This window comes from Aulonocara stuartgranti (assembly GCF_965226115.1).
Source record: "Aulonocara stuartgranti genome assembly, chromosome: 20".
NCBI classification, from domain to species: Eukaryota; Metazoa; Chordata; class Actinopteri; order Cichliformes; family Cichlidae; genus Aulonocara; species Aulonocara stuartgranti.
The window spans coordinates 24889920-24908064 of NC_138956.1; the positions used below are offsets into that span (position 1 = coordinate 24889920).

At 40.4% G+C, this 18145-nt stretch overlaps 1 protein-coding gene across 10 annotated transcripts in view; it reads right to left on the reverse strand.

The window, feature by feature from the left end:
- Window positions 1-17638, reverse strand: part of tmcc1a (transmembrane and coiled-coil domain family 1a) — a 46306-nt gene extending 28668 nt beyond the window's left edge. Inside the window, exons 1-4 of one of the 10 annotated variants that reach the window (XM_082518287.1) lie at window positions 17420-17529; window positions 16511-16592; window positions 4962-5007; window positions 3647-4563 (exon numbers count right to left, since the gene is read on the reverse strand). In XM_082518287.1, the coding sequence (XP_082374413.1) occupies window positions 3647-4321 (675 nt within the window). In that variant the 5' untranslated portion in view covers window positions 4322-4563; window positions 4962-5007; window positions 16511-16592; window positions 17420-17529. Of the gene's footprint in view, window positions 1-121; window positions 224-3646; window positions 4569-4957; window positions 5008-6919; window positions 6940-16510; window positions 16593-17419; window positions 17530-17549 lie in introns of those variants that run through there. The other 9 variants (XM_082518283.1, XM_082518290.1, XM_082518289.1 and 6 more) reach the window with 9 other exon arrangements.
- Between the last annotated feature and the right edge of the window lie 507 nt (window positions 17639-18145).

Below are 18145 nucleotides of genomic sequence, written 5' to 3' on the forward strand. Positions count from 1 at the left end.
ACAGTCACTCAGACAAAATACTCACACCACATGGCTGTCTATACACAAAGAATATTCAATAAATACACACACACACACACACACTCAGAGAATCTGGAACGCAGATGAAATGAGGTCTTACGTTCACACATGCACACAACCCTCCACATCCTCTTCTGAACACAGGAGTGATTCACACACAGCTCTCACTCATCTAGGACAAGGCAAGGTTGCCTCCTGCTTCCTGTCAGTAGGCTGAAGGGTGGGGTGAAGCGAAGGTGGTGGCAGAGGATGAGAGGAAGGAGGGGGAGATTGGAGAGGAGGAGGAGGAGAAGGAGGAGGGACCAGCTGACTATCTGTATTAACTCTCTCCAGGGACAGAGGAGGGGGACAGGGAGGGAAAGACAGAGGAATAATGAGGGACGAGGGGGGGGGGATGTTCAGAAAGGGAGAAAGCAAGAAAGAAAAAAGAAGTGCGACGATCAATGAAGAAAATTGATCGTTCACCGAACATCCATCATTCTTGATGCAACACTCAACCTCCACTAGCAGCAGACCTCACACACCTCCAAGGTCAACCATGCTGTTACTATGACAACCTAAGCAGGGCGTAGTCCCAAGAAAGCAAGTTTCAGGGTAACCACGGCGACCGCTCGATAACCTTAATTGCATTGCTGTGTTGTAGTGTGGAGACATGACTATGATGGTAGTTAAGAGAAGAGCCAGACAGGTTATAACCTCTGCCAAGGTCAAGCAGCAGAACTCAGAAAGGTTGATGGTCGTCCATCATAGCAGCAAGACTAATGGAGCACAGATGACTGGCTCTCAGCCTTGCTCTGTCACTCAAGGTGAGGTCATTCATGCAGGAATGAAGTATACTTGGTTTTACAGATGAAGAAAGAGGAGAGGGCTTTACTAAATTTAGCTCACACATTATAGCCTGCTGCTTAATGTGGATATCAAGGCCCACTGGCCTAGACTTACTCCCCACCACTGGCTTAAAAGCCAGATAGCCAGACGTCCTTCTGTCTATGACACATTGATGCTTTTTCTTGGCATGGCTTACTTCATTATCCAAAAGGATCAGTCTGGTCTACAACAAACATGAGCTCATAAAGCAAACACTCCCAACACATGAACCAAGCCCAGTGCTGCTCACAGCAGGAAGGCTGATCTAACAGCGCCCTCTAGTGGTAATGAGAAACAACTGGAGTCAGGAACACCAAAGGTGGTTAAAGTCAGAACTTAAGGTCAACTTTTACAAGCAAATTACGTAGGAAGATAAAAGCACTTCCATTAAGAAATGGCAGCTAAATGGATGAAAACAAGCAAATAAAGAAAAAGAAAAACGAATATCAATGGCTTACACATTGTGGGGTCTGCAGTTTTTTGTTTCTTTTTGCACCACAAAAAAGCAACAAAACAAAGCAATGAGCAATGTCAGTGTAATTAACATACAAGTTAGGGGTTGAGATTTCGTGGTCATTGAACATCGCCTTTTTTGTGGAATAGAAAAGTGAAAAAGTTTAAGAAACAGACACTGCAGAAATGTCACATCAGTCTACCCTTAATGATCCAGTTACAGAGCAATCAAAATATTGCAAATCTATTACACAAGTTTTACTTAATAGGTGAATTTTGAAGCTAGTAACTACTGAATTGCAGCAATTATTAGTCTTCCTTTCCTCATGCAATCCTCAAAAAAGCCACACCTTACAGTACTTTTGTGAATGAACTTAAAGACAGCACAGTAATAAGGTTGGAAAGTGATTTAACTTTTGTTTATTGCTTAGCAATCCAGGTGGCAACCTAATGAAGTTATTTAAGACAGAAAGTAGAAAGCTGTCTTAACCTTTTGTCATGTACATTCAGTGAAAAGGAATAACAAAGTCTAGTAGTCTTTATTCCTATAGGTTTATCTGAAGTTATTATATTGCTGTAAGACAAAGAGGCAAACAGGTCATAAAATAGTCCCATTTTAGAGGATACTTACGTAATCTGCATCACATAAAGATATTTTCAGATATACTTTTGTTCTTTGTATAAATACTTTCCAAAGGCTGGATTATGACCTTTATTACTTCAAGTGGATGCATGATAGAAAAGGATTTTTTATAATTAAATTAAAACAAGCTACACCTCTAGTTGTGTTCATATGGGCATGTGTCTATTGTTAATCCTGAGCCTATATTTCAACACTGACTACACCAGCGGTGGAGAACCTGCTTTTCTGGAGCTCATGCAGCTCTTTTGTCCACCTCTTGTGGCTCACTTTGGTTTAGATTTTTTTAACTGAGAAATATGAACATGGAAATTAATTGGATTTTTTTTTTCAACATTTGAACTTTTATTCATTATTTAAGTGACTGCAAAAATGTGCAGCCAATACAAGGATTTTAAAGAAACACTTAATATGTCTGTGGCCTGATTGTCTTATTCTTTTAACTTTGATGACCCTCAATTGTCATGGCTGCCATAGATTTATATACAATTAAATGACTTCAGCAACCTCAAGTCAGTTTACATATGAACTCCAAACAATACGTGGACAGATTAATTCGCTTTCACTGCCTCTGTGGCTGGAATTTAGTCAAAATTACAACTGGACGTGGCTTTTTTTTCTTATCAAAGATGGACTGAAGGGGAGACCCATATGGAAAAGAAATAGTAAAAACTTATATGATTTACTCATGAAAGTGGCCACTTTCTCATTACTTTCATATATTGTTTTAGTAAGTATCCAAAACAATAATTTTTCAAGGGATCTTATATCTGTTTTCACTCTTGTATGCTTTTCATACAAGTTTCACACAAGACAGATACAAACTTTATAAGATTTATATGTATCTTTTCCATATGGGGAGATATAGCAATTTTATCCAATTTTGACCCAAAATGTAATTTTATTCTAAGTTTGTGTATAGATACTCCCACTCTACATGGTCAAATGCTTCACATCCAGGGAGAGGACAAACTCAGAGGTCTCAGTGGGAGGAGAATAAACTATGGATATTAAAATACGAGTGGTAGGATTCACAGTGGCCATAATATCTTTATAGTCACTCTTCTTTAAAGGTTGACTCTTGGCTAAAAAATACATGATATTGTTCAGTTTTGTTGGTAATAAATAAGTAAACCTTTTTTGATGCTTTAGACATGCAACACAACATATGTTATTATATTCTTAAATTAAAAATGCATGCATGCAACAGCCCACTGCAGAGTGATCACATGTGGTAAAAGATTTTAATTATTTATTCCTATTACTGAGTTTGATGGGCTAATTTATATTTAATAGGCTGCCACCTTTATTATAATATGTCAAAAGTTGCTCAAAAATGTCTCTCTTGATAGTAAAGTTAGCCAGACCTTGGAGTACACCGTTCTATATACACTCTACATGTGTGTGCATGCCTTGAATAATAGCTCAATTTTACTAGAACAATAGTCAGCATTGGGAAAATCCAACAGCAGTAATGACACAGAGCAGGCCCATCTCAGAGCGTTCACTGTTGAACAGCAGGAAAATTTACATTAGCAGCAAAATGAACCTCAGCTTTTGTTTGACAGTTCACTGACAAATGAGGTCTGACACTACTGAATAGAAAAACAGAGGCACATCAATAAACTTGTGTAATGATTATGATTAATGGCTCCTGTCACCTACCCTGTCTGTCTCTTCTGTGGACTGGTAACCTGATGACAGCAATGCATCGCCGCTGGAATATCCTGGGGCAGGGCTGCTGGGTGTGGTATCGGTGGTGGAGGAGGAGCGTGGGCGGCTAATATGTTGCTGCGGATCATGGGTGTAGCGGCGTTGCGGGGCTTGAGGGCTACCTTTCAGAAGAGGATCACGATCTCCACTCCCAGATCCCGACCCAGAACCCTTACTTCGCCGGCTCTGCAGGCTGGTCCCACGCCTCATCATGCCTGCAGCGGCTGAGCCCTGGCCAGCTGCAGAAGGAACCATAGGAGCAGAGAAGATGTCAGAGTCAGGACAACAAGACTCTGAGGCATCCTCAGGGGCACAAGGGGAAGTGCCACATGCTGACACCACAGAGGAAGATGAGGAGGATGATGAGGAAGTGATGGTGGAGCGAGAGAGGGAGAGACGTTTACGCTGCTGTTGGAACAGCTGCTTCAAACCCTGGCCAAGAACCCCCATGCTCGCCCTGGCGTTTTGGCTCATCTTAATCAAGGAAGGGTGATCTGACTCAGAAAAGGCCCTCTTCAAACCTGAGCCTTGTGACCCCCTTGTCACAGAACCTGAACTGGGTCCCACCCCCTCTGGCGCCATTTGACTTTTGTCTCCCTGCTGCATATTGTCCTGCTGACTCTTCATGAATAGCAGAGAGAATCTGTCCAATCAAACAACCTGCGAATGCCTCCCTTCCTCTCTGTCAGGCATGCAGATGGTCAGACTAGATCACTGACTGAGGGGGAGAAGACTAGAAAACAGCAGAGATCAGCAGAGGACAGTGGAAGTGGTGATTGGACTGTGATGGGAGGGTTGGATCAGCTCATTGGCGGTCAGAGGGATCCAAAAGGGAGCATGCATCTTTGACTCAGGAACAAGTGGTCATTCTGGTCTAACACAGAGAAAGGAGATGGATTATGAGTGGATGAAAAGTTACCTAGATCCAGGTGCAAACCCTAACTTTCACATACACAACATTTGCATCTTAACATTTTTGTTCCAGTGTTTGATAATAATTGATATTATTTCAATGTCAATATGTCATTATCAATTATTGGGTAGGAATAAAGTAAATTAAGCTGGATCTTGGTAAACTAGCACAATTAAAATAACACAAAAGAGGCAAAAAGACGAAAAATATAGACTAAATAAGTGTGCATGTTAAGATTATAAACAGCCTGGATGGGATGCAATCAGAATAGTAAAAAAGGAGGAGATGAAAAGAGGAGTGAGAGAAGGGGAAAAAAGATGATGACTAACATCAGAAGAAGAAAAACCCACCTACCATCAGCCAAACTGTCATTCTAATGTGACTCACTCGTCTGGGTTACCTAAGAGGAAGATGGACAGATGGAAAAAGACCAAAGATTGAATCATTTTTAAGATTCAGAACTTCAATCATCAGTCGTTGACCTTATAAGAAATATCAGCACCGCTTCCTGATTCCAATCCGCTACCGTGAATATGTACGCTCCACTGAACAGAAGACACAAACACATGCAAACACTGTATGTTTGCATGTGTTTGTGTGGTTCTCAAGGAAGTAATTTCAAATCCCCAAAGGCATTCTCTCCTTGCCCTGAGGAAGTATCGAGGGATAAGGATTTCCTCAGCAGAAACAACATATAGAGTAGTGTCACAGAGTGCATGAAATCCTGTGCCGTCTGACACAATACAAGCCATCGGCAAAATAACAGAGAAGACACCTGCTAAAATAGAAGGAGTCTTTCTGAGCAACCTTATTGGTTGATCAGTGATCACCTCATAGATGGGAAGGCAGCCTGAGTCTCCCTGCAGCATGAAAAGCTGCTCCCATTAAGGACAGCAAAACAAGCAAGCAAGTCTAGATCATTCAAAACCCTGGGGAGGCACAGCTATATACCCAAACTATATCATTCCTTTAGCTGCACTGCCTGCCCATAAAGAATAACGCAAGGTTTATCAGACAGGCACACACACTCACTCACACACATCTCACAACAGACAGAAGGGGGTGGAGGATGAAGCAACATGCAAGTGTCATATCAGTTCTTGCAACAGCTACACTGTCACTGTCAAAAGAAGATGCATTCATGCACATAAAAACATTCCATTCAATTCAGCAAGGTAAAACGCATGCACACAGATGCTTTTACTTTCTCTGCCTAAATCTTATCTCTTAGCTCAACTGACAGATTCAGGCCACAGGGTTCTAATATGATTAATTTGGAGGCTATGAGTTGATATAGGATGGTGCCAATCAGTTAAGTGCAACTGTTGCCTGCCAGAGAGAGAGAGAAAGTGAGAGTGAGAGAGTGTGAGACAGGTGTTAAGCAGGTTTATTTTAGTCACCTGAGTACTCATAATATGGTTGTGCTAACTATGGTCTTTAAATTTAGTACTTACAATCTTTACGCTGGCACGCATTCCATAGTAAATAATAATATCAAATGATTGCAATATCCAATCCTGCCGGGAATAATTAACTTTACACCTCTTACTAAATTAAAAAATATAAATATTTGATCATAGAATTCAGTTCTTAACAAACAACTTTCTTCAGCTGATCTCATGTGGATACAGTCTTCCCATGATGAGACTAAATATGAGACTGAATAAAGATGCATGATGACGTGCTCGAAATATGTTGTTTTCTATGCAACCAAGCTTACCACCTGAGCTGTTTCTCACAGAAGGTGACCAGTTATGCATAAGCTGTACACCGTACTCAATAATACATGCATATTTGAAGACAGATTCGCGCATGCATCGTCCGCTGGCACAGTGAGCGACAGGGAAGTGTGAATCACTGATGATGAAGCATTAAATTTCTTTCAGAGCTTGCGAGTAAAGGCATAAAAGTTAATCCTATCCTGAAGCTGAAGCTGAAGTCTTGTTTCACCCCGGTACCCATCCATCCATCCATCCATATTAATAAATCCCCTTCTTCATCCCCAGGCTGATCCCAACTGCAGGATTGGGTGTTTTCTTGATTGCCTGCGGTTTCATAATCACACCAAATCCTCTTTGAGGAGTCTTTAGAGGACAACGCTTTATTGTCAGACTTGATGTGTATGCTTGCATCTTTATTCAGTTTTAGCAAGCCTTGTCAATCTACCTTTAAGAAGAGAGAACATACGAACACCAGATGGATCTTTAAAAGCAGCTGTGTTCTTCTGACATAAGCTACTTCATTTCATGACTGTATGCTGACCAGGATACTGCAAGAAATTGTTTGTGAAAATATGTATTTTGATTGCTCACCACATAATAATGATTATCAGTGATCAACAGCGTCAGTGACAACCAGGGGCAGCAGCCTGTGTGAGTCAGCATGTTGCTCAGAGATTCTGCGACGCTGCCAAAGGTAAATCACAAATCACCACATGAACAATGGCCTCTCTGGAACTCTGTCACCCTCACTCAGTCCCTCACATAAATACACACACACATTCTTGTTCACAGCACTGTGTCTCACACCAGTCAACTGAGCTGCCATTTGTCCTCTTCTCATTTGCCAGCTTAACTGGAGAAATGGAGGAAGAGGCTTGGCTCAACCTGACTCAGTTTATCACTTTAAGAAATGAAAGATATTGTGATAAACACATAAAAAAACTACAATCTTCTATTGAAGTTTCTCTTTCTCTCTGTTCAGTTGCTCTGCTTGGCAATATATTACATACTGTGCTGTAAATGTTCATTTAAGCTCTGGATAGAAAACAGCTGCAGAATCATTCAGACAAAATGACTTTCTAACACAGATTCACCACCAGTTTGCGAAAAATGATACCCATTATTGTTATTATTACACAAAAATATTATTTAAAAAGGGCTGGAGCTCAAGAGCGATAATACTGAGAGCTACAGAAAGTTAAATGATAAAACAGACAATCTGCAAATACGCAAAATGTGAGAAAAATGTTTTTTTCAACAGCTCCATAATTGAAATATCGACATTTAATGAGGACTTTGCCATTAAATTTTGTTCCTAAACAGGACATTGTGCATGAAGAACCCAAAGCAGAGGTCAATCTGGCTTGCATTCACTGACACTGAAGCAGCCATGTTGTTGTTCATTGCTGAACATACAGTTGGTGGACTCAAAATATGGCTATAGCTTAAACAAGAAAATGCAGTGTTTCCAGAAGAGTCTGAGAGCTGGCGTGGAATAGACCGCTCTTTGTTCGCTCTGAGCTCACACATACAGGCCCATTGCTGCTCTTTGTGCTGTGCCTCTTTCACTGACAGACACACATCAATAAGAGTGGAATTAGGCCAGAGAGTTCGCTTGGTGTTTGTGTTTGCGTGCGTGGACAAATATGTGCGTGCATGCTTGCATCAGACAGAGACAGAGAAGGAAGACAACGAAAAAAAAAAAAGATAGCAAGGATTATACTGGGTACAAGTGGATGTATCTACATGTGTGTTTGTGTGTGATGCATTTGACCGATGGAAAATGGACCAGATCTCATTCAACAGCTGTATAATGTCAGCATAGCCAGGAAACAGGAACAATCGTTATTCTATTCATGTGTGCGTGTGTGCGTGCATATGTGTGTGTGGTTGGGTGGCAGAGAATAGCACAGTTGTGTCAGCTGTGACACTGAAGGAGATGACTTCAGCAAACTGCACAAAGTGTGATAAGAGAGACAACTCTTTGTATCAACACAGAGAGAGTGTGTAAGCGAGAAAAGAGAGACAGAGGGTTACACAGGCAGTGGAACGGGCCCGACTGGATCAAAGGCATCCATGATGTGTTTCGTCTGGTCGTGTCAGGTTCAACCCAGGCGCTCAGTACAATGTGTCTAAATGAGAAGGTGTACAGCAGGTAGTTCTATTAAAAAGGCAGACACAACGCCCAATTGTGCAAGATGAAACCCTGGGGAGGCTCTGGTGCCAAAGTTGTTCTCAGCTTTCCAGGAACAGGACAAACCGGAAGATGTGCAATCATCTGTTACTGCTGTTACTATCTGTTTACTTAATGACACAAGAGGCTGTCACTGGACAATGGCACCTTGTATCTGAATTAATGGTCATAAAGCAGCTTCAGGCAACTGTTGTTGTGATGTGGCGCTGCATAAATAAAATTGAACTGAATTAACGTAATCTTTACACACTACTCACAAATATGTAATGAATGCTAAAAAAAAAAAAGCCAAATTGAGTGTACTTCATAATCTACCTTAATACCTCCAATATAGCAGATTTTATATCTTCTAAAGACAAAACCCTTTGTTACCAAGCTGACTCTTATCAAAAATAAATGAAAAAAAAATGTTAAAAGAAAACCTCCAACACATGCATTCGCACACACACACACACAACGGGAACAAGACAGACAGCAGGTGGTATTCGGGTAATAGTCGAGCATGTAACAGGTTGTGAGGCGGAAAGCTACAAATAAAAAGAACAGCAAAGAACAGGGGAGCCATTATGTTGGTCTTTTGTGACTGTACGGGGCCATAAATACCATTTATACTCTGAGGTATAGCTTACACAACCACGCTAGCCAATGAACAAATCTAGGCAGCAAAGCAGTGATGTGGAAGAAAATTGAAGATGAGCAGCAAGTCATGATCAGGTTGCTGGTTTAACATTATGCTGGATGATGTCATAGGTATACTGAGGAAGCCTTGTTTAAGGGACACCTCTGCATCTGTGTTCAACACCACAACAAGTGCCTGAATGAATTATTTACAGCACCCATGGCACTGATAGTCACACTGATATTTACTACAACACCGGTGTGTCTAACCAGTATAGGTACTGAGGAGCTCATTCTCTTGCTGTTTACTAATAAGACAGATGTTGTCATAAGACGGTTTCCAATATATGTAAAACATTTCAAGCCCTATAATATGGCCTTCACTTTCTAACCTGATAGGTGTTTAACAGTAGTAATACATTCAACTTGCCCAACATGTCTCCTATTTCCTCAGCTCTGGCAGGTCGTCATCAGCTGTCAACAGGCTGGAAACCACCTACACATGACCTGAAATCTCATACCAGAGGCTGTGTTAAAGGCGCACACCCATAAGGAATGGTAAGGGGAATGCATGTCAGGATCAATGCACACTTTGTGCAACTGAAGAGCTAAATCTACCAGGTCATCAGTGTGTAGGGCATCTCACTACAGCTGAGAGCAATTTTATGCATTCAGAAACCATTTGCATTATTACACATCTTAAGGCAAATCTCTGGCCCCGGGTAACCAGACACCCTTTAGCCCACTAGAGGTGTTATTGGGGATCAGCATATATAAGCCGTGGCTTTGAATCTTTTACTCTGACCATGACATCAGGCTCCGCACGTAGACTGTGGGTCAACAATATTAAGTTTACACTGTAGGAGGAGACTTAAGCTGAAAGATGAAAGCCCACCTAACCTTCAAAACTTAACACGAAAGCTTGTAATGATTGCCATCTAAATTCAAGAAGACGTAAACAAACTAAAATGAAGAGAAGGGGGGAAAACATCCATATTTTATTTATTAACACTTATTTAACCATGAACTGAACCTCTTGAGATTAGGTGTGTTTTTTTAAAGAGTGTCCAGACCTAGATAGGCCATATTGGACATACGGACTTGTCTTATGTTGTTCAACTTCAAACATAAGAATCAGAATGCGTAAGAAAGGTGATTTAAGTGACTTTGAACGCAGCCTGGATGTGCCCAATAGGTTGGTTTGAGCATTTCAGAAACTCCCTCATAACCATTTTTCGAGTTTATAGAGAATGATCATTAAAAAAATCCAGTGAGTGGCAGTTCTCCGAGAAAAAAAATGATCAGACTGCTTTAAACAATGGTTCACCAAAATGCCTGGTCTGATGACTCTTGATTTCTGCTGTGACATTCACACGGTAGGGTAAGAATCTGATGTAAACAACATTAAACCAGGCATCAGTCCTGGCTTTTATCAGTGGTATCATTTTTTGACATACTTTGGGCCCCTTAATGCCAATCTAGCATTGCTGAAGCACCACTACCTGAGTATTGCTAATGTCTATGTATAACCAGCGTACCAATCTTTTCATGGCTGTTTTCAGCAGGACAACTTGCCATGTCTCAAAGCTCAAATCATCTCAAACTGGTTTTGTGCACATGACAATGAGTTTGCTGTACGTGAATGGCTATCCCAGTCACAGATCTCAGTCCAGCAGAGAACCTATGGGATGTGGTGGAAGTGGAGATTTGCATCATGGATGTGCATCTGACAAATCCGCAGCAACTGGAGAGGCTATCATGTCAACATAAAGAAAAATTTCTAATGAATGTTTACAGCAATTTGTTGAATCTATGCCACAAAAAACGTTCCACCACTTGTGCTCAGGAGGAGGATACTGTTACGGGAAAGGAAACTTAAAGACACCTTTCAATATGTCCACTGAATTTGTTTAAACGTGGACAGCTAAAACCTTATACTAGCTTAAGATTAACTTTATCAAAAAGGGACTGTAACCTATCACCATGGGGTTTATTAGCTAATTTGGGACAGGGACAAGTTGATTGGTATCTAACAACTGCTTTAAGAGAAATTTAGAAAATAAATAAGTTATCCTTTAACATTAAAACAAGGCCCTCAGACACGTTTTAAAGTGCAACCTCTTGTGATTCCACGTGACCTCTGGCTCTTTTCTCCCTCTGCCTTCAAACAGGAAGGGATCAGAGGGAAACAGGCAGCTTGTTGCCACTAGAAACCACAGCCTTTATAAAGGAATTTCACCTTCACTCTGGAAGTGTGGGAGTCAGTCCCACTGGGAAGAACAAACTCAGTCCGTCCACAGATACAGCATTATTTTTGAACATGAACCCCTGGTAGCATCAGAGACTTACTGTAAAAAAACATTATCTACATTAAGCTGCATATGATACCTCTGCTGCTCTGTGGGCTTTCAAACAGCAGACGGAGGCGGAAGAGGGTGGGAGTGGGTGAGTGTGGGTCTATGAGACAGAGAGGGAAAAAAAGATAGTGTTTCTTATCTGAGACTAACTTTGTATTTAGAAAAGGCTCAACCTGTTGTTGAGAGAAGAGAGCCAAATCACTGCGCAAATGATGCTGAGAGTGTTTAGACTCCAAGGGGCTGAAAAAAGGGGATTATGTGAATCCTTTTGAATCCCTTACTAATCATTTTTGATGCATCTGTTTAGAAAAAGGGACAAAGAGACTTAAAGCTGTGCAACACAACTCTACAAAGCCAACATTAGATGAGGGGGCATCTGTTGTCATGTTAGTTATCCTTCGGCAACGACACCGACTAGGGGTATATAAACCCAATAAAATTTTTTTTAGAAGAGCATTAGTGTTTTAACACAGTCCATTATGCAAATAGATATAATGGTGATAATCTTAACCAGCAGCGCGATGAATGAGTACAGCTTTATCGATTACTTGATTAAACACTTAGTCAGTCTAAATCACTTTTTACTGCAAATAAAATATATTGTTGGTGATTTTAGACAAAAGATGACATATCAAGAAATCACTATCGTGGCATGGATCAACTGATAAATTAAAAAAAAAAGTATAATTTTAATCAGGTTTAATCAAGGAACAATAGAGTTGTTAGTTGCAGCCCTGGCATACATCCATTTCCCTCTTGCAATACACACTTCTGTCCTGCTGCCCTCACCAGCTGAATGACACAGGTTCAGCAACAAAGGCATGATTGCTCACCATTTCCCTGCTTGCTGATGGTACTATACACACTTCTAACTGAATGATCATGTTTGAAGTGTGTCACTATTTCTGCACAGCATATTCATCTGCAGCAGAGAGCAACAATTAATAATCAGACACCAATTCTTTTTCTGTGCTCAGTTAATTGTAAATGTTGCCAAATATTCTAGAACACATAAGCACCCATTCATAACTCATCTGTGTAACTTGTTGTGTGACAAATAAAATTTGAATTTGAATGTTGGCATTGCGTAACTACATAAGTGCTATATGTACAGTATATACAGTTACTTATGAGCTGCTAGATACAACCTTAGCACAGGGCTAACGCTGTACTCATACATGTAGGGTCAATTTACGGACTTATGTATTTGATTTGGGACAAAAAATGAGAACACCCAAAATAAAAGTAGCACATTCAATCAAGCACTGTAGCATTTTTTTTAAATTAAAGGTATAGCATGTAAAATTTTCACATAAAAAAAATATCTACAAACAATGATACAGATATTATGTTTTGCTGACTTGTGTCATTTATCCAAAAATTTCCACTTAAGTTGAATGTGTCCTTTCACAATGGTGGCAGCTAGTTAGTTTTAATATTACTCTTATTATTCTTTTTGGGTCACAAAATAAAGTTTAACATATTTTCAGGCGAGAATGTAGCTGTGTAAACTTCAAATATCTGCTCAGTTTATCAAGACACCACATACTTTCAAAAGCGCTCCGACGTTTTCGGAGACATCTGTTACCCACTAGCATGATAGCTAGCTGGGGGAAAGGCTCACTAGAGCCCGTGAGAACACCGGACTCCTGGCAAATCGTTTTCAAACCCACCGCCGTCTTTCGTTACTCGGGTTAAACATGATATATAAGTCACTTAGATAACTTGTTATGTTATTGTTTGGCTTTTTTTAGTATTTTATTTGCTCCTGAGTGAATCGGTTTGGCTGAGATTAAAGTTATAGTTTTTACACAGCTGAATAAACATCAAGCAGACAACTGATCATCAGAAGTGTGAGATGCTCGAGAATTTACTCCGGTGTCCTGTTATATTTTAGATAGCAAGGAGTTTATTAAACTTCACCGAAACAATCTGCAAATTTCATTAAAATTTAATAAACTATCATTTTGTCTTTATTTTTAGTTAGCACATACCTTAAACACTTAAAGCTGTAAGATAATGATAGTTATATGAGAGCAGATGGGTGCTGGTGCAATAAGCTGTACGTTTTACGTCCAATGGATTTGATTAGTCGACTAATCACAAAAATAATCGGTGACTAGTCGACTATCAAAATAATCGTTTGTGGCAGCCCTAAGTAGCACTGAGCTACAATCGTGAAGTTAGTCACACTTTTACTATTAACTATTTTTACACATTGGAAACAACCTGGAAACTGTAAAACACAGACTTAAAAATATTTATTCTACGAAGGATGTACAGTACTGTGGAAGACTTGAGCCACCACTCTTTTTTTTTTTTTAACTTTACTTCCAAAAAGGCAGACTCTCCTGTAATTTTTAAAGTGGTCTTAAGCAACAGTTCTTCAGGATTTCTGACAGCTGTTTAGAGTTTTTCTTTGGACATTGGCTGCTTTTTACTCATTTTCAGTCCAGTCTTCATACCCGAATGAGTTTGTTTTTGTTTGTTAAGCTACTTGACACTAATCTGTGAATCATTTAGACATTAAAAAAGCACCTAACTCATAAGACACACCAGCGTTGTGCCTACACATAACAGACAACTTAAAAAAGAGAGAACTTTGTTAGGAGCTTGTTGTAAAAACACCAAATGTGTTCTTGTTTTTTCAGTTGCATCTACTAACAATGCCAAGATTATTCCTAACAGCTATTAGCTTAAAACTTACACATATTTCTGCATTTTGTGTGCCATGTCCCTAAAACACTTGAGGAAACTGGATAAGTGGAGGACAAAAAGACAGATTTTTAGGCCCAAACTATCTACAACAGATAAACAGTATCTGAAAATCGCATCCTTAAGAAATAAGAAAAAAATCCAGAAAAGACTTGACAGGACCTGGGAGATACATCTGGCCCTTCAGTTGATCCATCAACTGATCACCAATGGCTTATCAGAAAGGGTCAGTGGGAGGGTGGCTGTCAAGAGGCCATTCTTAAGGAAGAGAAGCAGGGAGAAAAGGCTAGGGCATGCCAGATTACACAAGACCTGGGCTGAAAATCAGTGGCAACAGGTCTTATTGGAGAGATGAATCCAAATTTTTAATTTTCTTTTAAAATGTCATTGTTATTATAGACATTCAGGAGAGAGGGTTAGCTGTCAATCAACCATCTGTAAACATGGTGGAGTCTCTGCCATGGTTTGGGACTCCATTTCAGTCAGTGGTGCTGGAGAGTTTGTTAAAATTGATGATACTATGAATACAGAAAAGTGTTGTACGGTGCAGTGCCATATGGAAAGCATCTCATTAGCAACAGAATTATTTATCAGCATGACAATGATATCAAACACACTGCCAATGGAGTAAACACATACCTGGGTTAAAAAAAACAACAACACACACATAATGAAAACTTCAGTCATGGATTGGCCTCCCACAAGCCCAGACCTTAACATTATTGAAGCATTATGAAATAGCCGTGACAGAGATTAGAATAAAAGACAGCCAACATCCAAAGAGCTTTGAATGCCATCCAAGAAGGCTGGAGAACTAGTCCTGAAGACTACCATTAGAAAAATCGCTTCTTTACAGCACTCATTTCTTTTTTCTTTTTTTTTTTTCTTTTTTTTGCCTGTCCCGTTTGGCTCTTTTGCCATCAGAATTGTTGTCTAAAGGCAAAGAAAGATGCCCAACGGATTTACTTTACCAAATTGACCATCCCAGCCTTGCCATAATGGTCCATTTGATTCACCTTTTATTGTTTATTTTATTTTCACTTACTGAACATGGGACAGACTTGACTGGGGGAAAGAAGGGGAGAAAGAAAGAGGGAAAGAGAAACAGCTGAGAAGAGGGACGGGGGAGAAGGGCAAAAACCAAAAACCAACAGAATGAGCAGAAAAAGAAAAAAAAGAAGAAGAAAAGAAAAAAAATGCATATATCAATCACCTGGGTCACCTGCTGAGAAAGAAAAAAAGAAAACAAGCAGAAGAGAACAAGAGTAATAGAATAAACAACATCACAATGATATATGGGAATATGACAGTAAATACTAAATATTAAACATTATTGTGCAGCACATAAGATCAACAGAACACAGTGTGCTTTGAGGTAGGAGCCAAAAAGGGTGTAGTTTGTGGGTGTGATCACCCGTGCGTACACCTGTGAGCATGGACGCGCTTGTTTTTTGTTTTTTAAAAGGTTCCTTCATGTAATGATCTGCTAGAGGGTGTGGGGGGGCCACAGCCCCGTCCTCCAGGGCATGAAGCAGGTATGGAGGAGATCAAAACTCCAGACATCCAGAGGCCCCCAGAACACAAGAGACCAAGGAAGACCAACAGAGGGGCAGCCGCGCCACTACAGCACTCATTTCAACCACTGGGACAAATCTATTACATGCATAACTTTACCACAGTCCGATTCATTTTATCTTTCTGATCCAGCGTGTGCAGCTTTGCTGTAGGAAATGCAGCCTTCCTGCATGCATAGCCAATTAATAAACCCCTGTGACAGCCAGACAAGAATAAAGCAGCCTGTGTTAATCTTGTGACCTGATCTAGTATAGGCACATCTACACCACATCCTAAGCTGAGGTGTTACACTAAACTGTGCTAAGATCAGAGGAGGCATGATTTACACCTATAGAAGGCAAGGAGCTGTATTGTGTAAGCATTATGAAAATTAAACACAAACACACGCACACACACATACACAAAAAAGCAATACAAACATGTTAAACTCATAAAATAACTCTAAATTCTAAGCTCCCAACAGGGAAGGCGCAATGTGAGTGAAGCAGGAACAGGAGGAGGAGGAGGAGGGCAACGTCATCGTGGTGGTCTGACCATCCGAGTGAGACATGAATGGCTGTGTTAGCAGTGCCCTGAAGGGGCAGCCAAGCTCTCAGCCATTTAGCAGAGTAAGCTGAACAGATAGTGGGATACATCATGTCACACCAAACCCTTCCAACCCTCTACATCCCTGCAGAGACAGATTCACCTATCAGTATAAAAGAGAAATGATTGAAAACAAACCTTTCAGTCCATTATAATGACACCGGAGTGGTCTTCCTTCACTGCAGAGGAGATGAGGACCTGCTACATCAGGCCCACGGGTCTTCAACAAAGAACACAAAAAGTGAGATGGAAACTGTAATCCTCTAAACGCTTCCTTGGCACATCACTGCTTCTCCCTGCCTGAGTATACGCCTGTGCGGTGCGTGTGTATGGGTGTCTCTGTCTGTCTCCTAGACAATGATAATAATAGGCTGCAGGGGGGGGGGAATGCACCTCTGCAAAGAATACTAGGCTTCAGACTTAATGAGTCTACAGATATCCATCCTTATCAGACCATGAAACGTCTTTAGGACATCAGTCTGCATTAGAGAAAAACTGACTGAAATTTGATCAAGTGAGAGGTCCTGGCTAATATCTCAAGGCACAGAGGTGCATTAATATGACAGCTGGATAGTAAATTAAAAGTTAATTAACTGGGATTAAGATCCTACAATCAACTTCACAAGCAATAAAGCAAATGATACGATGTTACCATAATGGCAGGTGGAAATTTTTAACTCTGTTACGCTGCTTATTTCCTGCTACACAAGACAAACCTACTGTACAAAACTACAGTATCCAACATATTTAATTATATTCTTATTGACTGCCTCACTTCAAAACAAAAACAAAAACAAATAACGCTCACATACAAACACTAATGAAGAAATCACGGATATGAAATATATAGCGATTATTACGAAAGATAAGTCGAAAAAATCCGAGTTGAGCAACATTTAACGCAGAGACAAAGTTTCTTGCGTAAATAAGTAAAAATAAGCTTTTAAAATCGTTCAAATATTAGTTCAGTGCCGGTGTAGTGCTGTCAGTAAGCGACAGCAGTGTGTTAACGGACTCAGGTTGACAGTCCCGTTAGTGTGTCCTTACACAGAGCTGGTAATACGAGGCAATTTCCGCACCGACACTCTTACGGAGACCCAAAACGCATCACAGACACGCACAAACTGACCGTAAAACAACCCCAAAAAACTCGACTAAAAATATATTTCACACTTACATGGGTGGTCGCAAACTGTTGGAGCTGACGTTCAACGAGCAACACCCCTACTCCGAGTGCCCTCCACCCCTCAGCGCGCCCGCCCTCTCCCGGCTGACGTCATGGCGTAATGCGTAACCCAGCGGGAAAGAAAACAGAAAACTGTGTTAGTAAAGATGACTCACTCGCATGTTTCAAAAACTGACACATTATATTGTTACAAAAAGCTTGTGGGAACAAGTCCATTAGAGCCCCGTGTTTTGCTACAAGCAAGCGAAACGCCACTCTTGGTTGTTGTTTTCTTGTTACTCAAAAGCGTCATCTACAGCACAGTTAGGGTTACAAGGTTATTATAGCTAACGAAAGCTAGATCTGAAAAAAAGTTACCCCAAAAAGTAGGTAGGTGTAGTGAAATATGCATATCACTGTCTGACAGGAGTGAGAACTATGCCATGTCGTTGCAGTCCTGTGGTTCATTCAGTGATTAACAGAGCATCAGTATTCATGATGACTCATACTGAGTTATTATCGGTTGGAAAATATGTCTGTTAAATTGAGTACGGAAAGCTGCAAAAACAAAAACATTTCTTTCTATGAAGATAATTCAATGTAAATAG